The sequence below is a fragment of the Cottoperca gobio genome, chromosome 20 (assembly GCF_900634415.1).
Source record: "Cottoperca gobio chromosome 20, fCotGob3.1, whole genome shotgun sequence".
Lineage (NCBI taxonomy): Eukaryota > Metazoa > Chordata > Actinopteri > Perciformes > Bovichtidae > Cottoperca > Cottoperca gobio.
The window spans coordinates 1,672,188-1,697,357 of NC_041374.1; the positions used below are offsets into that span (position 1 = coordinate 1,672,188).

At 44.1% G+C, this 25,170-nt stretch overlaps 1 protein-coding gene across 1 annotated transcript in view; it reads left to right on the forward strand.

Moving 5' to 3' along the window:
* Positions 1–25,170, forward strand: part of LOC115025287 (uncharacterized) — a 72,837-nt gene that overhangs the window by 12,100 nt on the left and 35,567 nt on the right. The window contains 3 exon segments of the mRNA XM_029457384.1: positions 13,144–17,853; positions 19,646–19,918; positions 20,281–20,410. Coding sequence (XP_029313244.1) covers positions 13,144–17,853; positions 19,646–19,918; positions 20,281–20,410 — 5,113 coding nt within the window.

Genomic DNA, 25,170 nt, shown 5'->3' on the forward strand with positions numbered 1-25,170 from the left:
TCTGGGTTAAATGAACTCTTAACTCCTCTCTTCTTTCATGAAAGGACTCATCTGAAGGGTCCATGACCTTTTTGTTTTTCTGTCTGTAATGAGGAGCAAAGAAGGTTCAAGTGTTTTTCCCATGCTCTACAGTCCATTAAGGTCTTGTTCCTCACTAGACAGCAAGCTGTAGCACTGAAAGCTCCCAGCATGCTCTATACCTCTACCCACCACCTCTACCCTCCACCTCTACCCTCCACCTCTCTGCTGTGCTACCTTTTTGAACAAATATTTTCAGGACGAAGCCCTCCTATTTCAAATAGAGGGTTAGGGTTAACCCTAACCCTGAGCTTTGCACAGGGGTTTAACCTGTGACCTGTGACCACACTGTAGTTGAGATGACTCCTTGTTTGGAAGCAGGTCTCAACTTTTTCAGCAAGTGGTTTAAGTGGACGGCTGCTGATGTCTCTGCACTGGGTGGAGCACTGTAGGTTAGCCATAGGCCAGTACCGCTGTGTATGATCAGTGGTGTTCAATGGCAATATGTCAATTCCAGTTGCCTGTAAATGTCTGTTGTTTTTGAGGGTTTGTTATGAGCAATAACATCTAAGTAGAAGGCTTATACAAGCTAGACTGCGCTGGTGACTTAATGCCACGTAAGACCAAACGGATTAAGTTGCAATATAGGTGCTTAAAATAAGCCGCGTTTGTTTTTTTTGCTCTATAACTTAAACCTATTGAGGACAGTGAAATGTGTTTTTTGTTGTAACTCTCAAACTCTTTCTTCCTGGACAGAACAGAAAGTGCACTGCTAAATTAATTTGCACATCCATGTGATATAGGTGGCGCCTGAACCTTTTGCAATCTAGTGAGTACTTGCTATCAGATGTTACCAGGACTGTAGATTGATACGGTTTATTAAAAGGAACATGCGTGTGAACCTTTCGTTCCGACTGTAGGGCTGAGCATAAAAAAAACACTGAAACCTTAAGAAGCCTGAAAAGCCTTTTTGTGGGTGGAATTAATGGGGCCACCATCCTGCAACATGGTATTCAGATCTGTATCCAAGCAACACAGCTAATACAATATCCTCATCCGCTTCCTCCATTCTGAACTCCTCTGGTCTCTATTCCCTCCCAGTTCAGCGTTGTCAAGACGGCTGGGTAAATGTGTCAACAGTGCAAATGTATTGGAGTCCTTTTACATTCATTAAAATGCTGCTGATGACGATTAGTTTGACGACATGTCCCAAAATGTCGGTGTTTTCACGTTGCATGTTTTGAACCTACATTTGATTTTGTTCTGTCAGGCTTAGATGTGGCTGCCACAGGCCGAGGGCTCTTTACATGGGCAGGCAGAACTTTAAGCCTGTTTTGTGCTGTGCTTTTGAGTTGCTTGCTTATAATAAAAAAACAACAGAAGCACTTGGTTCTAACTCAGATGATGTATTGGACTCATTCCAGCTGCATCTGACAGATAAATGTGCATCGGGAGTGACACTGTACAGGTTGTACTTTTACACTTTTCATACTCTGTTCTGTCGAGGTTGATTTGGAGCGCTGGTCAGCCATGTTTCTTCAGGGATAGTGAGAGTTGTTCTGACCTTGGCAGTGCGGGAGGTTGTTGTCATGCTGGAAGGTGAATCTGAGGTCAGCTTTACTCCGAGCAGACTTTTTAATCTACCAGCTCTCTCTGTGTGTGTGTGTGTGACAGAGATCCACACAACACAATGCTTTCTGGGTCATGAGCTCGGGGATGAACAAGATCTGTTTAGTTTCTTTGTGCAATGTTGGCTCTGCTCAGTTTCTTCTCCTCAGACTAACAAGTATTTTGCATATAAACATTTAACAAATGGGAATGACTGTCCAGCAAAGACGAGTCCGACATACTCACCAACTCAGTTGTTTGGCAAATTAAGCACATCATTCATCCCACTTTGAAAAAGATGCTTCGACTGCTGACTGACTGGAGACGGTCTTTGAGCCGGCAGACCCAGAAGTCTGATCAGTCCAATCCTGTTCTGTTTTGTTCATCTTTTCTGATGTGCCAAATGTCTAAATGGGACATCCGCGGCTCTTGAACCGCAGCAGTGTTTCTCCCCTTCAGTAGTTCTGACAGGCAGCCGGCAGCCTGGCCAGAACACAGCCATTTATTTCAAGCCTTCTGGGAAGAGAGAGGCTGGGCCTTCACAGAATCGCCTGAGTCATGGCTGCAGCTCACTGGGGACTGATGGTTTCAGGGATGCAAAAAGACACCATGGCAGCTGCACAATTTCAAATGCGCTTTATTTCACTCGGGGATCACAGTTTGTCTGTAGAGCTTTCATTAGAACTCATTCTACAACAGCTTTTGTGCAGATTCAGAAGTCCACAGCACATTATGCTGGCATTCAGTGAAGCGTTCAATGGTTTGAAAAGTGAAAAAATACTACTACATCTAAGCATTCTTTCTCTCTTTCGGATGAACCGGCACAAATCTTAAGGTGTTCAGTAGTTTGTCCCCCGAGTCCTCGGCATTGATCTTTGACCTTGTGGTGGGTAGAGGTCAGGTTAAAACAGTGGCCTGTGTGATCCTGTTGCTGCGGTGGTTTTGTTACCATCAGCCGTCCCATGAACACACATGTCCTGGAACAGCAGCTTATCATCCTCTCGCTGATGAACGTGTGGGTGCGTGGATGTCATTGATATTGATGATCTGTTCAAAATTTTCCATTTACACACTTTTTACAGGGGGTGGGGGTTGTTTGGGCACCTCAGTGTGAATGTGTTGAATGTGTAAAAGTGAAGCAGAAATGCTTTCAGCTGAGGTTGATGAAGAAAAATAAGTTGTAGTTCTATATTTGACACAGAAGGGGGCGTGATTCGGCTTGTTTCCTCCCCACATCCTGCATGTAGTACTGCAGCAGATTGAAAGGTGTCCAACATATTCAGGAGATATTCAAAATATGTTCAAAGAGCAGCCACCTGATCCCACACTGTCTTTGATGACTGTGTGTGTGTGTTGGATGTGGTTTTCCTAAAACATTTGTAACGGATCTGTATATTCAGAGATGTGTTTGCATCACATGTTTGCGACGCCTGTAAATAAAACCGGGCAGTTGTGATTATTCCGTGAAGCTGTTGCTGATTGGGGGCAGCGCCTTGTTTATGCTGCTAATGCTTAACCTTTGTAAACAGACTCGAATCCTGGTTCTCCGTGAAGAAGTTATGGGCACATAGTTCAGCTGCGTGTTGTGTGATGGAGCAGCAAAGGCTCCGCTGGCCTTTTGTTTTCACTCTAAGCCTTTGGTTACAGAACAGTGGAGTCTTTGTTTCCTCTTCTTAACTGCTGTGTTTTTTACAATCATGTGTGAGGGCCATGCTTGTGTGTTTGTGTATTTTACGCCTACGCATGTTTTTTTTGTACATTCTGGTGGCATTGCGTTTAAAAATACAAATATCCTGCTAAATGCTGAGGGGTGTAAGTATCGTAAGGCCGTGGCCCTTTACTTTAGCCGGGTGGAGATGTGTGATGACCCAAATAATACTTTTACATTCACACTATGAATGCTCCCACTGTGGACCCTGTCTGCGAGGGAAGTAGCACCAACAGGCTCAGGTGGACCAAATACAGGAGCGTACAGGAGAGGGTGTGATTTGATCAGCTTTGTTTTAGCCGCCCGTCTCCTCCCTGCACAGTAAAGTCCTCCACCTGTGCGGGGCTCTGCTGGTTAAGCTCTCAGTGTTATGTGACTCCTGTGGCGGGATTTTCTCCTCTCTCCCTCCCTCCTGTTCTCTCTCTGTCATCAAGGTCTGCTTAAAATAGTCACAGGTTTTGAAGCTGGAGCTTCTACGGACCCTGAGACCTGGTACAGGAGCGGGGCAGAAGCAAACTACTGGGGAGGGGAGGGGAGGGGAGGAGAAGGAGGAGAAAGGAGAGGGAAGACGGATGTGTATCTGTCTCTCACTGAATTCTTCAGAAAATGCTAAGTATTATGTATTTTCTCCACGCTATCTTCCAGGTAAGCTTTCTCACTTTCAGTGTGCTGAATAGAGAGATGCAGCTCTCAGTACTTCTTTGTATAGTTTACCTTCACGGGCTGACTTAACTTTGCACTATTGAATGATTATAATGTCGTCTGGTCATAGAGTATAGTTCACATGGTACTACATACTGGCTCCCGGACACACGCAGATGTTGATATTCTCATCATGTGGACCACTTTGCAGACATGGAACTATAGAAAATGCTATTGCATTATGTTGGAGCCTGACCCATATGTTGTGGTCACAGGCTGTCATTTTTGATTGGCAGCCAAACTTGAAGAAGGCGGGTCTTATCTCTTAGAGCCTGTCAGAGGGCAGACACCAGGATGACAGTGCTGTGCTGCAAGTGAATGAAGGAGCAGCGTTTTGTTGAGACTTTGATGGATAATGAATGATGACCATCATCCCTCAAGTCAAGTATGTTCCGTTTGTGTCTGTGTGTATATGTTAACCTAAATAAAATAAAACGAAAGCCTCATTGGAGAAACTTGTGGCTCTAAACGAGAAATTGCAATTTTAGTTGCCACTGTTTTTCTGGATGAGTTTTCCTGTATACGTTTTTCAAACGTGGTGTTTGGACACTACATGTGCACGGTGTTGACACATTTTGATGCATATATTATAAGAGTAGCGTAGAATCAGTGCGTAGTTGGGCGAAGAGAAAGTGACGATGGATGCAGACATGTGTGGCGAGCAGAGAAGAAACCAGCAGTGAAGTTGTCGCATGTTAGTAAATGTACAGTGTAGGTCTCAGTACACTGCTGCTGACTGTAAATATTTAACTTGCTCATCATTAAAAGGAAAGCTGCTGAGAAAGGAGGGAGATAAATCCTCATCAGGCTCCTGTGACGAGTTCCCACAGTTTGGAAATGTAGGTGGCACCTCTGCATCATTAGTCACTGTGTGTTGGTTGATGTGGGGAAGGGCTTTGGCAGGGAGAGTGGGTCAGCAGGGCAGGGCTCTCTCAGGCTGACGGACAGCTCACTTGTCATTGTGAGGGGTTTTCTTGCGGGACATGCTGCACAGACCGTTATTGAAACTGTCCTTCATTGTCAGGGCGTGTGAAATAAAAGCATCAGCAGCCTGGAGTTCACCCCATCCCTGTTGTTAACCAGGAATGATTAAAAAGTTTCAGGAGGCTCCGGGGGTGTCTGACACCCTCTAGCAGACGTGCAATCTGACGGCAGTAACGGCCTGCGTGTGAAATGCACAGGTGCGTGCGTTGTCGGAGGCGTGTTGCTTCCGGTACCGATCAAGTAACCGATCCTTTAGAATTGAGTTTGAAGGCTTAGCAAACAAAAGGCTCGACTGCTGTACCAAGATTACAATCACCAGGTGCTTCGGAGGCCTTGAGAAAACCCCCGAGCTAAACAGATCACCACCCGGCTGCACATCAGGTATGGCAGGAGTCATCAAAAGTCAATAAGAAGCATTCCTGAGGTGGAAACCATCTGTTTTCCAGCTCTTGACGCTAAATACTGTACATTTGCAGCTTCTTTTACACATGTAGAAATGTTCTTCACATTTACTGATGCATATATACGTTTGCAGACGCATTCTGACACTTGATTGGACGTTTACCCTTTTAGTAAACATATCGTGTGTTTGCCATCCAGTGTCGTGACTCATATTTGTGGGATGTGTTTATTATTGCATTCCTATTTCACTCCTCCCAATATACTATTTCAATTTAAACCACAGATTTCAATCGCAAACTGGTCCTGCAGTAACTCCTAACAGTCTGGGACACTTCCATCACACTCTGTATTGGGAGATTATGAAGAATTTACAGTCATCCATGTGATGTTAAATGAAAGTATCGTGTGTGTGTGTGTGTGTGTGTGTGTGTGTGTGTGTGTGTGTGTGAGGAGCTGGTGTAGGATCCAGAATAAGGAAGTCTTTAGGGACTCCCATGTGATTATTGGCTGTTTGTTTCCCACACTGGGCTATTGGTATTCAAACCCAGATCTCTGAGGGCTGTTTTCTCTGCTCCCTCCCTTTGTGCAATGTTTCCATGGTGTCCTCTGGAAGGGAGACAAGCTGGGTTAAGTGAAAGGACTGTGTGTGTGGTTGTGTGTGTGTGCACTTGCGTAACATTCCAACAATGGACTTCTTCGTCGTCGCACATTCACCAACAGGGTGAGCCAACGTTATATGACTATTGATCGCGCTTTTAAATCGTGCTAAAATCAAAGTCAGTTCCCTGACCACTTTCCCCAAGAACAGGACTTCAATTTTGACAATGTCCTCGTGTCCTCGCTCTATTTGCACACGAAGACTTGTTGATGCACATGACATGTACAGTACACGCTGTTCGTCTACATAATGACACGCGTTCGCTGTCAGAATGCGTGACGCATTATTCACACTATTAATCGAGTTTTGCTATCGTTCCAATTTTGTATTGAAGGTTCAAAGAAAACTGTCACAGTGAATGAACACACACACACACACACACACACACACACACACACACACACACACACACACACACACACAAGGTTTTTCAATGGGAACAATATTGAGAATTGCAGATTCGGATGAGATTCTGACTTGGGAAGCTTAGGCGTGCAGTACGAAGCGAGATGAGCGTGTTGGCGAGGGATGTCGAGCCTAAAGAGTTTTCAACGTCGCGAAGGTGGCGCTCTTTTAACCTGGCTAGATCACCATGGTTACTTAAGCTCCACACCTAACCTGAAAAGCACGCTTCACGCACCAACTGGTTTATGTCCTCTTGGTGGTCCTGCGTCTACCAGCAGTCTGCTTCTTCACGTCTGAAAAGAATGAATCTCGGCTCATTAGCGACGCTGTTCCTGTTTCTACAGAATATTTCCTCTTTAGTTGAGCGGTGACTGGAGGCCTTTGTGTCACACTGAAGTGCTCTGTTGTCACTGCGGGCTGTGCACAGTTAGCAAAGCAAATGTCCTCTGACCACCTCGATGTAAACGTTGACCTTTTCACTGATTCATGTTGACTGACCTCAGTTCTGCCCACACGTCATAGGAGACGCTTTATTGTCTTTTTGCATGTAAAGAATTCTGAATAATTAGATGCACAATGTCAATCAGGCTTCAGTGTCTGCTTTGTTCTTTAATTCAATTTGATTCGGTAACGGATTAGACTATAATCCAATAAACCGAGATTGAGTCATGTTGGTCTTCAACAAGGCTAAATCATAGCCTGTAAAATGATTACGTGACAAGAATAAAATGACACGCACGGTCTCATTACAGTACTGAGTAGAAGATGTTCCTACACACTCATCCAGACTGCATTGCTTTGTATCTATGATCAGGTTTAAGCTGCTCTCTGCTGGACAGCAATGCAACACACTTCATAACTTTGTCTTCTAGTTGTTATTCAGGAATTGAGGTATAGATGCAGCGGTTAAAGACCTAGTATCCATGTAATCCTCTGATCCCCTCTGCTCGTCTGCCTCACATCTTTACATAATCTGATAACAACCTCACATTTACATGTTTGTTCCACCGATGAATCCAGAATGCTTCCTCACATCACCTCTCAGACTGTGTTACGATGGTGTAGGGATGATGTGTTCAGCACGGCTCACTCGTTTCCTCCATTTCGCGTTAGCAAAGAAAAGAACAGCCTAATTTCAATTTCCTGACGGAGCAACAGGCCATGGGAGGGGTCAGACAGACGGAGCTTAATGAGCTCAAACATACCTGTGGCTTTTCTCCAAGTTCTTGTTAATTAAGGACAGACTCTGTTTCATTAAATATCATCTGCTCTATTTTGTAGAAGCCTCTAATATCTTCTGTCTGGTGAGGGGGTTGTAAAAACAAGCACAGTTGGGATAGTAATTAAACTATTACATGCATTTCCATCAGTTTGAAGAGAAAGTAAAGCCACAATGACTTTTATCATATCACATAATATTGGGGGTAAATCCATCCAGGCACTACGCACGTCCACAGCATGGCTGCTCGCATGCGTGTCTGTGAGCAGCTTGTGTGTTCTTCTCTCTTGAATAATTTAGTGGCTGATGTACACGGAGGCAGCTGGCTGCTGTAACCATAGACTCCGTTCTGTCCGCTTTGTGTCCAGTGTGTAAACCACTTCCACAAAACTAACGTAGCATCAATCTCTTTTAGCAGAGAAGTGCTCGGACCTGGCTGTGGCACTGAGGGACACGGTGCCGACCAAATACTTAGAGAAACTTATGCTACAAACATGTGGTTGAACGTCACAACTACTGTTAGTGTGTCTCACAGATCGACTGATGGTTTAGGTTTAGGGGGTCACAACTCAAAGAGGATTGGGGGGGAGGGGGGGTACTAGCTAAATGACCCATTCATTGAAGAACTGATCAATACTGCACCAGTCTGTGGAATGCTCTTAATGACACTTAACACCCCAATTCTCCCCCAATTCTCCTTTCTAAACTCAACAGCACGTTGTGTTTGTTTGTCAACGGGATTAAATAAAAAAACTACCGGCCCAATTTTCATGAAACTTGGCGGAAGGGTGTAGCACGGGTCAGAAACAAGCCGTTACGTTGAGGCCTTCTAGTTACATATGTGTCTTCACGCACACATTTATAAGCTTTAATCCACAATACATTTAAATGCCCCTTAATGGTCTGAATTGGGATTATCCTGTGTAGTATTTATAGTGGATCAGTATTAGTAATAGTATTGCTACTGGATCTGAGTTTAACCTTCTCTCTCCAACTGGGATTGCACAAATCCTACTTCAAATACTCAACATTAAAGGACTCAAATCAGATCAGTAGACGACCTTTGACCTCTTCCCAGTAGCTGCTGTGAGTGATTTGTGTCTGCTGTTCACCGACAGCTGACGGTTTCAACCAGGGTCTTATTTTTTTGTGATGAGTGCAGACTCCTTTATCACAATCCTCCTTTATGGATGATCTTTGAGTTGTTTTGGATTTAAAACATCTGAAATGAAGACGCTGCACTGTGTTTGTGGGTTTCGCTGTGGCATGTTATCTGATAGGCTTTGTTTCCATTCACATCCAGTGTGCTGGAGAACATGTCTTCCTGTCCAAGACAAACTGCAGATACAGGATAAGTTATCCAGATTTAATTCCTTTAATTCCAGTTCCAGAGCATGTCATCCAGTATTCAGAGTCTCTAGTGCTTCTTACTTCTGAGCCCATAACGCAGCGGATCCGTGTCTTTGTTGACGTCCCTCTGTCTGGCTCAGCATCCTGATGCTTAGCCTTGTACTTACTTACTTGCTTATGAAATGGATGTGTATAATCTGTATTTCTGACTTCGGACTTAGTCTTGGTAAAGTCGTCTCAGCTTTCCTTTTCATCAGCTCATCAGCATAAAATATCTTTAGTGTACGTTGGAGGATCACATTCAACCCCAGGGACCACCACCACCACCCCTCCCTTTCTTCCTTTACTCCCACTCCAGAATAGAGATCAGGTTTCGCATCCTCCTCTCTGCTGAGATGCGAGACAATAGGCGACAATTTGGGGATGACCTCAGAGAGAGGGCAGAGGGAGTAGGGGGGGGGGCAGTGATGGTGATGGAGAGAAGGAGCAGTGTTAGATTGAGGTGAGACAGAATGAGAGCAAAGTGAGAAGATTCAACACTAACTGTACATCCACTGCCAGACACAGCTAAAGGTAAGCGCTGTATGTGTGTGTGTGTGTGTGTGTGTGTGTGTGTGTGTGTGTGTGTGTGTGTGTGTTGTGTGTATGTGTGTGTGTGGCTGGTTTATAAGCGTTGTAAAGTATCAGCTTGAATTATTTATGCTGCCCAGATGTCACTCACTCGCTGTTGTGTCAGTTACACAAAGAACACATCAGATCAGTTTGAGGTGTTTTCTTTTGCATTGAGCTGCATGTGGGCGGGTGGCGTTGAAGTCGGGTTCAGTTCCGGGTGTGGTGAGGTAAAGGCTGGGTCGCAGCAGAAGAATATTGTGTCTTGGAGAAGAGAAAGATTAGCCTTGTTGGTGTGTGTGTGGGTGATGTGTGAACTCAGAGGACCCCTGCCGGCACAATAGCTAGCTGTCCCCGGGGCCCTGACACATCAGCGTGACTGCAGCACCCACGGTCACATTCCCTCCATAATGGGTGTGGGTGGCGTCTCCATGCCGTCAGGAGGAAACACTGGCTCTGGGGAGCGTTAGGATGCTGGGGCAGCAGTTGAAAGACAGAGGGAGAGAAAGAAGAGACGAGGGAGTGGAAGATGAAGCCTAATACAAAGACTCCTTTAAAGACAGGTATCCTGTGTGTGTTTGTGATGTTTATAGCAAGTGTTGTTTCTGGGAGGAGGAGAGCCCGTCTGAATGTCTGTCCTCATGCAGTGTGGCTGTATGGTGCTGGATGTACTGTGTACGATGTGTGCACAGATTATTATTAAGTGTCTTAAAATTAGGAAAGACACCTTTTTCAATTATGATCCAACATCCAATCCAGTTCACTGTGCCTGTCTGTGGTTCGTTGTTGCCACTGAACTACAACTGACTGTATACTCCAGGACCAGCGTGTGACGCAGAGAGTGTGTTTGTGTGTAGAAGGGTTTACTTTACAAGCTCCTGTGTGTTTGGGTTTACTCCGTCTGGGACGTCCCTCTGAGGTCAAACTCAGTTCATCTTTAAAGGCCACACTGCAGTTCTGCATTTGGATTGTTTCTCCCTGCAAGACAGTAGACTTCTTTGATTGCCATACAATGGTCAGGCACAATGACTGTGTGCAACCTCCTAAAGTCTTAACGTCACAGTGACACAGTGAAGTTAGCAGCGCTGGTACAATTGCACGTTAGTGGCGCTATAAATTGAGACGCTGCACAGAAGAGCTCGACAAACTGTCGAATTTCGATTGTCGATCTTGTCGTTACTATAATAACTTTACTCAACGTGGTGGTTCTATGATCATGTCAACAACGTGCGTAAACCGCACAGGAAGCCGAAAGTGGAACGCTTGTAATTCAATGGCATCCATCGGCAGACATCATCTGACGAGTGGCTCCTGTGAGGTTGTGCTACGTTAACAAAAACACTGGCCATTGATCGTGATGGAGACTAGTTAGTTTCACTTAAGTGGATTCATTAGCCTAGTTTTCAGGTGTGAAAGGTACAGTACAGCATTTCAAATCATGAAACGATACAGAAATACAGTGAATGTATAACAAAAAAATACCCCTCTAGTGTTTTCTGAAACTCAGAATGTTGGTCGGACCAGCAGGAAAGTGAGAACTTATTTTTTCCAGTTCAGTGAGTTTTTGGTCTCATCGAGAGATCAGATAACTCTGGTTGTAGTGTTGCGCCATCAGCCACTCCATTATTTGCTAAAAAAGGTGCTCAGCTAAGCCCTTAAGCTTCTTTAAGACGCGCAACTCTAATTGATTAGCAGGAAATGACACCGACCACTCTGAGTGGCGCACGTCTGGACGAGCCAATGATTGGAGTTCTTCTGGTTTGGTTCCGCCCTTTGGGCTGAGGGTGGTCAGGGTTGGCTGGATAAGATGATGTGCCAGTGTTGTAACTGCTGCTTCAGGATGAGTCATCACTGATGTGTACACTTGTCATGTATCTTACATCAACTTGTTGGAGCAATGGCCCTATTTGAACGTCATCCTAAATTTGCTTTTTTGCCTGATATGTGAGAAACATAGCTGCAAAAGGTGTCTCATTCTAAATGATATACTATATTTGTAAAGCTTTTCTGTTGGATTACTTTAAATTGCATATAGTTTACAGTATAAGATATTGTAGTAATTAATTTAGAGCAGGAAGAGAACATTATATGTACTTTATGGCAGTTTGATAAGGTGTGTGCTACTGTTTATATACAACCCACAGTGCTATTTCTTTCCTTATGTGATTTGAGTTAGCTTGCATTAAGGTTACTAGCAGTTGAGTTGTCATGCACCCTGCACTGCCTGAAGTTGCAGCTCTGTATTTATAGCTGGGCTTCTTAATGTCTTCCCTTGTTATTGAGACACAGAGATCACAGTGTACCTGCTGGTTTGAGGTTGGATTAAGTCCTGGCTGCTGTAGAAGGACCACATCTTAAACATGCTGTGAAAAGTGCTGTTGCTTCTTGTGTGTACAGTTCTGGCTGCAAGGCTTCATGTAAAGACCAGTCACTGCAGGTAGACGAAGAAAGGGGTGGATTTAAGACTTGAATCTCTTAGCAAGCATGATTGACCGTCACGGAGATAAACGCAACACAAAGGAAGACGGGTGCCGAGGGAAGTTACGGACATGTAGTATCAGGAAAGAGGAGACCCTGCAACTGTGTGTATGAACTGTGGTTATGTGTGTGAGCGTATGTGTGTGGGACGCCATGGGAGCCGCGCTGAGCTGGTTTGCTGCTCGCCTATTTGCTCTGGTGCTACAAACAGCTGATGCATTGAAGCGCCGGAGAGTAAGTAAAACTCTGACATTGTGGGACTTCATTAATGGATGTGTTTGAGTGTGTGCACATGTTGCTTTTACGAGGGAGAGCAACTTGCTGCTTGAGATCATAAACTGGCTCAAAGCGGCAACAATATGAAGAACATTTTGTGATTGTGTCCCTTGTTACATGTTTGTGCTAAGAAATCAATGTATATCTTGTTTGTTTTGACTTGTGTACTTATTAGGTTAGAATTGTAATTATCAAAAATATTTTTGCAATGAATTCTTGGTTCCAACTGACTATGTTGTTAGTGTCATTAGATTGGTGAGATATCTGTGTTACGATTCTTCAAGCAGTTAATATAGCTGGTAGGCCAATGTCAGTAGTTCGTCACCTGATGCCACAGGAAACGATCACTCGGTGGGTCATAGCTGCTGTTGGATATTTCAACTTCTACTTTGATTTAAAATAATTGATTTGCTTTACAAATAACTGAAATGATTTAATTTTCATATTTAATTATTGTCATTAACATTTTTGACTTTAATAGTAGTTGTAGTGTAGTGACTTTGAAGACTACAAAAAGGGACAGACTGTGTACTTTTGAAATATTATATATCTTTATGACATAATAACTTTGAGGGATCAAATCTATACTTTACATATTGCCTTGTCATTTATTGTCAGTTGCTGTTTGGGGATCAGCTTTAATATTGTTACTAGCATTGTGCTAAACCCCCTGTTGTTACTGCACTGATTTCTATCTCACCCTCTTCCTCTTTACTGTCTCCACAGCCCCAGGAAGCCCTCGAACACTCCCCCCACCTCTCTGAAGGATTAGGCTTAGAGGAGGGGGATTTGGGTGCTGACTCCCTGGAATGGTGCGAGGGACGCACAGCAGGGGGTGACACATCGGATGAGTATTTTGACTCCCGCTCACGGCACAGTGACACCCTGTCAGATTTTAGTCTGGATGGGGAGGACTCTCTGGACGCCCTGCTGGGACTGGAGGATGCCTACCTTGGTCGGCGAGCAACAGGCAACACCTTCCGCACTGGAGCCAGACGGAGAGAGTCAGTGACGACTAAGGACGAACACGGAGATGCCACGGAGACTTATGTTGGACGATTTAGATGTAGCAGGAGGAAAAGCCCAGAGAACCACGTGGACCCTAATATTCCCTCGAAGCTCAGCACTAGAGACCTGTGCTCAGTTCAGATTCGACCCTGTCCAAGTACAGAGGAACTAAAACAAGACTTTAACCAAGAACAAGTTTGCACAGAAACTCAATTCAAGGGCAGCACGGAGCCATACAGTTTACATGTACAAAGCCAACACAACACAGACACCTTTGACAAGAAGGTAAATAGTGCACCAGACACTCAGGAAGTGAAGCTGCATGCACAGCCTGAAGAAAGCAATCCCAGCAGACTAAATGAATCTACAGAAACATGCATGCTACATATAACGACCACAGAGGGTAGGGTTGTGGAGACACAACAACAAATAACACATGAACACAACACAAGGTTACAGACAAGTTACACAGGTGGAAAATGTGTAAATAAGAAAAACAGAGAAAGATTAGAAGTCTGTAATGTTAAGGATGTAGAAGTAGAGACTATTGAACTACTCAACACTTACTCTGTAGAGAAAAACACAAGTTTAAAAAGATGCAAAAGTGACTGTAGTGATAGATATCACATAAAGAGAGAACATGTAGAACACCAGGGTATAATCAATGAAGACAAAGACATACAGGCTCTAAAAGTGCACAAGGACAAAGGGGACTTGTGCCAGAGTGTGGGGACATATTGTAATGGACCACATCATAAAATAGAGAGTCATTGTAAAGACAACAGATGCATAGCTGATGCACATTTCCCTGATCTAATAAATACACAAACACATGACAGTCCCTGTACATCAACATACTTTAAATCTGAGACAAAATACTCAGATTCTCAGTTAATTACAGAAATTGTAGCAAATCCAAACCTCACAGAAGCACATGGTGCAAAGACAAATAGTGCATCACATAACACAAAGCTCAGAGACACACTCAATACAGGGAATATATTGGCACACACGGTGGATTTTTGCTGTTCACAAACTCTGGGTGAGGAAAGCTCCAACAGAGGACTGTCAGATATCCAGCCTCAGGTTTGTACTATTGAAACAAAGCCCCAGGATAAAGCAAGGGTGTCAGGTGTCTGCTTTCAGACGGAGCAGTTTGGGTGTGTTGGTGCTGCAACAGAGGGGACCGCACCACCTGGGACAGTAAATGAAATTTGTTCATCCATCACATTTTCTGCAGAGACCACAACATCTTTTCCATTGGATACCTGTTCTACTAAGCTGACTGTGGTTCCAAAGGCTTCTACACTAGCCTCACCTGTCCAACCAGATCAGAAGCCACCTCAGAGCGGGGTTAGTAAGGGTCTGATCCCTAATCACTTGGAACGGGGGGTTGCTACAATAGAAATACCCCCTCATAGGCAGCTCCATTCGGTGGATAAGCTTTTGGAGAGGGCACAGTCAAGCTCTGTAGAACCAGGACCTGACTCAACTCACATCCAATCTTTCACTTGTAAGGATTCTGATGAATGTCTGCCTAATCACCTATTCTCAAATTACCGACTGTTTTGTTCTGGCAACCAAGGAGCAGAGGATACCTCCCGTTTGTTATCAGATTACTTTGGAGGAGAGCAGAGGAGGGAAGGATCACCCTGCTCTTTTCTCGAGGAAAACAAGGAGCAGGTGGAGGGCTATCATGCTTATCATGGCCACGAACAAATTGTGGACGCAGTAAGCAATGTCAATCTTCCACCGTCAAAATTTGGCACAACAGAGCCTTCAGAACACATTGAGCTAAGAGTCATTCCAAAAGCAATTGCCAGTGATCCAGATGCCTACTTTACTCAGCATGTGCCTAGAAGGATAGGAAAGACATTAACCCGTCCTCCTGCTACTGAGTCCATTCAGGACAGTAGCAGAGAACACCCAGGTGTAGCTCACAAGGCCATCTCCCTGACAAACATAGACACTACTGTCGGCACACTTTCTAGTCATTGTAAGCAAGTTCAACGGGTGCTCAAGATCCCTGAACCTCCCAGTAGCCTGAACGCCTCTTTTTCTCTGCTCTCAGACTCCAACAATAACACCAATGGCGGTATAAAAGGGGTGGGAAGACGGGAGGGTTTAGGCTGTTTCTCACGGGGAGCCCAAAGCAACTACGGAAGTAATGAGAGAATAATTTGTCCTGTGGTTGAACTATCAACAAATGTGACCAATGACTCCTTGGAAGATGTAGACAAGCCCCAGGGAAATTCTGAGGTGTTCCAGCCTTCACTGCACCACGGACCCAACTGGAGCAGTGAGGGGAAAAGCCTTACTAGCCACAGCCATTTAAGGCTGGCTCATGCAGATGAACTAGAAAAGCTAAAGACAGAGAAGAGTATTGAGGATAATACTGTCTTTAGTCTAGAGTTTAAGTGCTCTAACTCTGAAATAAATGAAGGCCTTCAACTCTTGGTGTCAAATTCAGAGAGCAGAGACCTTTTAATGGACAGTGCATTTAAAGCGACAGAGGGGCACTATTGCAGCCAAACAGTGGATCACAGCTTTTCTAACAGAAAAAGAGGTAGCTTATCCGAATCATTTGAGGAAAATACACTGGCTGAGGAGTATAGAGACCACACACAGGTCACATTGTCAGCTCCACCGCAGGAGGTCAGGATAGTGAGGTACTCGCACCCTGAAGTCAGCCCCAACCTGCTTGCTGTCAGTAGTTTAGAGCCAATTCTGGAGGCTGAGCGTTCACTGGAAAATTGTGGCACAACAGAGGATGATTTTAAAATAGAAACAAAGATAGAATATGAAGTCATGAGGCCTGATGAGGAAGTTGGGGATATTGCTAACCGTTCAGGGCACATATCCATTCCCAGGAGTCCACACCACCAGCCTGAGCAGGAAGAAGAACCTTTGACCTCATCAGAGTTAGAAGCTGAGGTAAACTCAGCAACACCTTTTCTATGTGGTAGTGGAGAAAATCACTGTAGATCTATGACTGTTGCCTATGATGCCGTGTCTTACACCTCAGTTAGCAGCAACTGCGATGAGTTTGAGGATCCTCAGTTTGCTCTTTCAGCCAGAAATGCCAACCTTGACAAAGTGACCAAGAAAAGCAAAACAAAAGGCAACCAGACAGGAAATAAAGGATCTAAGTTTTCTGTATTTGCTAAAATGCCTTCTTTTAGGAAGGCTAAGGGCTCAAAGGGTGCCACAAGTGAGGAGGTAACCCAGGAGTCATCAGATGGGGGAGGTGAGGGCCTTCTGTCTGAGCAAGGGCCACAAAGGGACAACTCAGATGATGAGGTTTTTGTCAAAGGCGACATGCTCAACCAAGCAGTCCACCAATCATTTTCCTCATTGCATTATGAGATAGAAGAAGAGGAATGTGGCTTGTTCCCCCATACTCCCCACACTCGCCCTGTCCGTCAGCTAGTCAGCCAAGGGAGTAATCGGGAAGGAAATGGAGGACCAAGCCCAGACAACCCCCTCCTCAATGTAGTCCAGTCACCTAATGGGCAGACATACAAGAGAAGCAAGAGCAATGACAGTTTAAACATCCGCATGCGCTTTGCACAAGCACACAAGTCCCTTTCCAGCCTGTTTGAGTCCCGTTCAATGGATAAGGAGAATGAGGAGCAGGCCACTGTAAGCATTGATGTGGATTCTGGTATAGCCAAACAATCTTTGAGGAAGATAAAAAAGGCCAAGGAGGCTGAGCTGCTGAAAAGAACTATTTCAGTGCCAGATGAGGAATGTAGCAGCACAGCTTCTGGACAGAGCTGTGAAGACATAACATCTTCTCCACTCCAGGACATGCTCAGTAGTCCTGGGTCACCAACCTCCCTCAGAGCCCTTCGCCATACTGATCCCATCTCCAAGCGGGGAGTCCCACAAGGGAGTGGAAAGGAAAACCCCCATGGGTGCAAATCTGAGGGCCAGAGAAGAAAATGTTCACCAAATGATCTACCTACCACACAGTGTGTGTCTGGCCTTCCTCCATGTTTAGATGACTCTGCAGTCCCACAACCCATTCACACCAGCCCTGTTTCACCTTCAAGTTCCTGCTCATTAGCCGCCCTTGCTCATCAGTTTTCGCCGGCATGGACCAAGTCCCACCCAGTGGCTAGTGAGAGTTTGACTAAGGGACCCCTAAGGCCAATGAGCCCTAAACCTAACAGTCCTCGGCCATCGGCTCAGCGTAAAATGTTTTGCTTCTCTCACTCGGCAAGGGCCAGTTCTGTCTGTCCTATCGTTCTGGGCCAGTCAGTCAGCGTGGAGGGATTAACAGACCCCCCCGAGAGACCTAAGACCCTAAAACCATCAGCTAGCCCTCTGGGTCTCAGCCTCAGCCCTCTGGATGCAGCCGAAGGCAGAATAGACAGCCAGTCACACATCAGCCTGTATGCCATTGGCTCTATCAACGAATTAGAGGTAAGAAAAATCTGTTTGTCATGCACAGAGCAGATTTTTATCAAATTGAAAAGAAATGTGTAACATTTATACAGAAATTATAATCTAAATAATAAGTACCAATGTCTTTCTGGGATCTTATTGTGTATGTGTAAATGCCCTTCCTTTTTATATGTTAAACATCACTATAAAACTGTATAGATAAAACAAGCCTTGTTAAGGTCTTAATTAGGATGCCAATAGGGTTCCAGCTCCCTGGGAAAAGTGTTTCATCCCCGCCTCTAACTCACACACACTAACTCTGGCTTGGAATGAATAGGAAAAAAACCCAACACCAGTTAATCTCTTGCTCTGCAGACGATGGTGTTTGTGTGTGTGGGTCTCAGGGTGGTTGCCAGTGTATCTAGTAGATATGTCAGTATCTGGGTTAGGACAGAGAACAAGTCCTTCTTTGTGGCTCTCTGCGAACTAAATGAAGAGGAGGAGAGAAACAGCAAAGTCAACTCTTTCCCTCTCGGCCCCCAGCAGTGCGGTAGATTTCCATTCTGTGAGTTAGCTGCTTATTATTGTCCCACCTCCCTGACAGATCCTACAATTGTCCTGTGATACACAGCCAGAGCAGATAAACTTAAAGACTAGCCCCCCCTTGTGGCATCCTCCCATTTGATATTCAATCTGATTACATTTCTACACGGCCTTACAATGTGATCGGGCAAAAAATAAACACTTTTTATTACCTTTGGGTGATTTTGACGATCCGTTAATTGACATCTCAACACAACTTTATAGAGACATCAAAAAAAGGCAATAAGCTTAGATTCCCTGCCAGCATTACATAGCCAATGAAAACAGCTGTCTAGTGAATTAACTGAGCAGCTAATATAAATTACATATGTTTTTTCTACCTTTGACATTTTAAATGATACTTCTCTATAAATGACCTGAATGAATACACAGACCCTACAAAAAATGCAGTGGCTAAATTAGGGTAAAATTCAAGTGGTGGTTACAACGAAGCACAACACACTGATTCATTTTTATGAATGTGGTCATTAAAGAATTGTGACAAAGATATGCTTTGACATGTTACAGTGAAGAAATAGGCTTGGCAGTGCTACCTTGTGGACAAACCATGTCTTTAAACCTTTATTCAGCGGACAGCTTCACTGAGAGAAAGGCTCTCTCTTTCAGAAAGGCCATGTTCAGGGCACCATGCTGACTGATCGTAGCCATTCACTGGATATGCATATATGGATATGTCTCATGTGCGTGTCTCAGAGGCAGTGTGGATTGATGCATTTAATACAATAGAATTGCTTATAGATAAAGTGCAACTTATCTTGTAGTGTAGAACCATATGGAACCAGCTATTTTGGGATCTACGCAGTACAAATTAATTTCTATTATGTGAAAAAGCATTGGGAGGGCACAGGAAAGGTTTAGGGGAAAGATACTGCATACTGGAAGTATGAAACAGGGTTTTTAATTGTTTAATTTGATTTAATTGTTTACACTGCCTGAGGCCTGAACGTGCTGTGAGAGCACTCTGGTTGTAAAATGACAACCTAATTGGCAGAACACTGAAACTGTGAGGATGTTTGGGTTGACTTACCAGCTCCACTGTATATCAGTGAAAGTGCCTCATGTCTCACAAAACAGATTCCACTGACCGCACGACTGTCCTGTGTCCAAAGTGACCATCGCAAACTAGAGTTAATAGTAGCCACAGTTGTACGATACACCCGGGGGACTAAAAGAGGAGTTGGTATAGAAAAGGTGCCTGTGACTAACCAGTTAACTGTGCACTCACAAGGGCACACAAAATGTTGGACGACCTGCCAGCCAGTCCAGAACAAGACGGCTGTTGGAGATGAAGAGCGAGGGGAAGGCCTCTGTGGTTCTTGGTAGGCTGAGGTCTGGCTGCTGGGTGGATGTGGGCCATGATGGAGGAGGCCATCAGCGAAGGCCAAAGTTCTCAGATGACCTCTGGATTGAAGAGCAAAAGAAAAACAAACGTAAACTGGCCAGAGCAATCAGGGGGAGCCTGGGCCAACTCAACACGCTGCTGTCTGAAGACATGGACAAAGTAAGATGTGGCCACAGCGCCATGAGCCGCCAAAGCAAAGATCCAAACCTTGGAAGTCTTTGTAGTACTCATCTTCTCCCTTCTCTGCCTTGCTTCTGAGTTTCCGTTCCTCCTGGACAGTCTGCTTCTCTCTGGTGGCTTCTGATAGTTTCTCTTGGATATGAAGCCTGTCATCACTTTACTTTCTGTTTCAGGCACAGCCTCCTCATTTCCACTCTTCTGCACATTCATGCACGCCCATTCATCTTATGTTCTTTTCTTTTCTTTGTGGTTGTCGTGTACTGGTTCGTGTCCAGTTCGCAGATCAATGAATGTTGGTGATAATATCAGTGATTTTAAATAATCCTCCTTCCTTCCCACAGACTGATGCTGGAGTCACCCTAGGGCCCATTGAGGCCTTCCGGGGGATGCCCCTCAAAGCCCACTGCTTTTCTCAGAGCACCCCCATCGGTCTGGACTGCCTGGGCTGGAGAAGACACATCTCGTACTTCTGTAAGTTCCTACTCTGGTTAAGTCTTTTTTGGGCATTTTAGATACGGCTCTTCTTATTCAGGTTCACCCAGGGTTGTTGAAAGGTGCGCTGGCTGTTGGAACATTTGAACCTGTAACATTTTGGTTACTACATACTCTCACTATTATATTTGCTTTATTCCATCATGGTGTGCCTGAGCACTGCCACGAGCTGCAGGGTTGGCTTTTCGATCCCCGGCTCCTCCAGTCCACATATAGAAGTGTCCTTGAGCAGGACACTGGCTCTGCCGCCACCGGTGTGTGTGTGTGTGAATGAGAGCCAAATTGTTAAGTGCTTTGACCGTTAAAGTAGAAAAGCGCTTTATAAGTGGTTTGGTGTTGAACTCTTTATTTGCTATGAGCTGTCCAGCAGGGCAGTTGGCAGACGGTACACCATTCAGAGCTCGGTCTCAAATTGTGCTCCACATGAAGTATTACAAACAAAAGAGAAATGTCTCTGCTTACTTTTGAGACTGGAGCTTTATATCAAACCAGATGCATTAATGTAAATTACTGAAAGTAATGGAATAATACAATAATAGTTATTACTCTCCAAAGGAGGCAGGATGGATATATGTGTTCAGATCCGGCTGGAACTTACAGAAACAAATAATTTTACATTAAAGATGACATACAAAAACAACATTTTAACAGGAGGCGGTAAGTGAACTAACCTAATGTAACTCTATAACAGCTGCACAGATACAGATCGATTAGTTCTGGTCATTGGATTACATTAGATTATGTTCAATGATGCCGATTATCTCTGCTTTCTGTTGTTGGAATACATTACATTGCTGTTAAATGTTATTTAATGAGCCTCATTTCGCCTCAGTTAATCTGTGGAGTATGTGCTTGGTGAAACTACTTTACATTATGCATGTGCTGTAGCCGCAAACACATCGCACTACATGTTATTGCTTGAACTGCTGCTCGCGACATTAGAAAACATCAGTGACGTATCCATAATTGATGTAACTGTGCAGCCTCTATGAGAGAACAATGTTTGGGTGAAGATGGTATGAACACAGAACCAGTGCAGTTCCTTCTTTAACCTGCTGGCTGCAGTACGTTCTCACTGTAACTCCAAGTTTAGAAAGTCCCTCTAACCATACAGATTCATACAAACAGATACTACATCAGATCCATCTCTGTCCGGGGGAGAGCGTTTCCACTATTTTGTCCAATTCATTGGACTATCACTATCAATAGTGGTAGATTAAATATTAGAAGCTTCATCTTGGTGTTCCTAAACTGGTAACTGAGTCCTAAGTGGTGACACACTAGAGATCTTGCAGTCGTACTGCTGCAGTGACACTAACCTCCCCATCATTATCCATTCAGTGACAGTCCACACCTGGGTTGTGGTTCTTGAGTGCATCACATGTCTGGGACACACTGCATACACACACATACAGTACTCTGTAAGGCCGTACATCTCATAGTGAGGTCAGTGGTCCTGCTGCACATGTCCTCAGTATAATTACATTAATTGGACTAAATTCAATTGTCAGCTAAGACAAGTGCGGCGCTACCTCCCTGTGCTGGGCTGTGTGAGCCACTTTCACAGCATTATCATACTGAACCCCAGCAGAGCAGAGTTAATCTGTACAGTGACACGTCTCCTTTTCTCATGCAATCTTCTTTAAGGTGGTTTCATTAGTCTGAAATCCAATACAAAAGTAATGTTGGCATGATCTGAACAGGTCACACAGTGTACTGTGAAGTCGGGCTCCACTGGCCTCGGCTGCATGACTTTAGATTAGGCCGTTGCCCGCTCGTTGACCGTGACTCATCTATGAGCTTCATGGGCAACACTGGCTTTGGACTGCATATTAAATATCATGCGAATAAAGTTTTGTAGAAGGAAAATTTGAAGACAACATTTTTTTTCTTGCTTCCGTCTTATCTATTTATCCCTGCACAGTTTTAATTCTGTTTGATAGTGGAGATAATGCAGAATGTCTTGTCCGATGATGGGTATTTCTTTGCATGGTACATCCAGAGAAAATTGCTTATTTGTTGGTTATCCAAACTAACAGAGCGGCTGTTTGTACAAAGTGTCTCTCTGGTCACGTTTGTCACAGACAGCCTTACTTCAGTATGCTCCATTATATTTAGAATTGTCACCTGCTGCCTGAATTTTGTGTTTTTCTTCACTAATAAATAGAAAACATTTCCACCAAGAACTGGCGCTGCTGTGAAGATTAAAGATAATTAATATGTGTATTGTACTTTACCTGCTATAGAAATCATTCAGAAATAACATTGGCTGGAAAAGGTTGGTGTCGGGTATCTGTTGAACCATAATTATCTATATTAGATTAAAGATGTTGCATATTGTCGCCTAGAACATCTGCATTATATCTGTATTGTTCTATACGTCAGTCATGATGCTTACGGAGACAATATGGTTGAAAATACTGCTCTGTAACTCACTGTCGATTGGAAAACTGTGTGTGTGTGTGTGTGTGTGTGTGTGTGTGTTGTTATGTGTTTGAGAGGGCGGAGGAAGGGGGGTGGACTGAGCGAGGAGGGAGGGCTGGCTGGCTGTTTTCATCTCCACCTTAATGGATACTGCACCATTAGTGAGCCGTTTACGCTGCAGGAACCCCCCTGCAGGACCCCCACTGATGTCAGCCGAGAGAGAGCGAGAGAGAGAGGCTGTCGTTGTATGAGAGGCAGTCCAGAGCAGAGAGCTGGAGGAGAGGAGCGCTGCTACAGCCCTGCTGTACTGTGAATGGGAGGAGGAAGTATCAAGTTGACAGCTGAAGCTTACCTCAGCGTATAGTGCCGCAGATATCACGAGGAGGCCACCTCCTTCTACTCTTCCTCCTCTGCACTCTCGCCCTGGGGAGAAACCACCTGCTCAGCTGTCTCTCCTTCTCTTCGTTTGCACTTACTTCTCCACTGCCCACTTCAATTTCCCCCCTTGTTGTCGTACATCCTAATCAGGATGCGGACCCAGCAGGGCTCGGAGGGGGGCGTGCCCCTGCCTGGGGGCAGTTGTGGCAGCAGCGGCAGCTTGGGGCTGTCGCCTGGGTCCGACTCGGACGGAGGTAGCCCGACAGCCGGAGTGGTGGACAGCATGTTGGACGGAGGACTCGGGGTGGGTGGATGTATGGGTGGAGGCGGAGGTAGCTTGGGCGGAACTCTGAGGGGGGTCCTGTCTCGTTATTGGAGCTTGGAGAGTCTGCACTCCACCACAGGTAAGTGCCTTCCACACACACGATGCAGGTCTGTGCAGATCTCCCGGAAAATCACTAAATTGCAATAAGCTCCGTTTGTAACATGCAAATATGACATGGATGTGACCACACGTGCACAGCAGCACACTGGCACGAGGGTAGTGTGCTATTCAAGGTTGGATTGGATGTACTGTGTGTGCGTGTGTGTGTGAGCGTCATGCCAGCCGTTCAGCTGACAGGGTAGGTGCTGTGTTGATGTGTTTGGGTGGGCCGGCTGCTTGGCTTTCTAGAAATGCAGAAAGAGCCAGAAATGACCAGCAGCGGTGTCTCACCGAGCAATTTCTAATGTTCTTCCTTTCGCTGATTTCAGCCTGTGTGCTCATCTGCTACACACCTGGGTCATACAATGTGTGTGTTGCACTCATGCTGGCCTTCAGGTAGCATGAAGAATATGGCTGAACATCATCGACTCTCAGGACTCGGGCCGGGTATCATCTATGATCTATATCTTTGGACATTTTGCATGATTCTTTGAAAGTGACAGCAGATATCTGTAGTTCTCAGAGCCCAAGGATGATCTCTTCATATTGATTGTTTTATTTGACCAACAGCCCAAAATATTTTTTATTAACAAAGATATAAAACCGAGTAAATGGAAACTCCAAATGTTTGATTGACACTTTCTCTGAGCATCTGATGAAGATGATCCAAAGGCAGAGTGCAATATATGCATTTTTTATGTATCGTGTCCTCATAAGCATAATATAATAATATAATCCGCATTAACGGACATGCAATGAAAGCGTTACAACCTTTTTGTGTCTTACAGTTTGTGGTCCAGTCTGAAAACGTAACTGCTTCTGTGGTTCTCTGCCTTTTGTAATAATAACTTTATTTGTATCGCACCTTTCATACAAGAGTTGCAGCCCAAAGTGCTTCACAACAGAAACATAACAATTAGTACAAGATCAGACAGAATAAGAGGATTTTCAGTACAATAATCACAGTGTAGATGTAAATGAATCTGAAGTACCATTATAAAAATAGCAGAATTAAAATAGTATAAAAATAGCTGAATTAAAATAGCAGAATTAAAATAATATAATATAGCAGAATTAAAATAGCAAATAAAATAGCAGAATTAAAATTATATAATATAGCAGAATTAAAATAGCAAATAAAATAGCAGAATTAAAATAATATATAGCAGAATTAAAATAGCAAATTAAATAGCAGAATTAAAATAATAATATAATATAGCAGAATTAAAATAATATAATATAGCAGAATTAAAATAGCAAATAAAATAGCAGAATTAAAATAATATAATATAGCAGAATTAAAATAATATAATATAGCAGAATTAAAATAATATAATATAGCAGAATTAAAATAGCAATTAAAATAGCAGAATTAACATAATATAATATAGCAGAATTAAAATAATATAATATAGCAGAATTAAAATTGTATAAAAATAGCAGAATTAAAATAGCAGATAAAATTGTATAAAATAACATTGGAAATCATGCCTAGTTTCCGTATCTGTGCCGT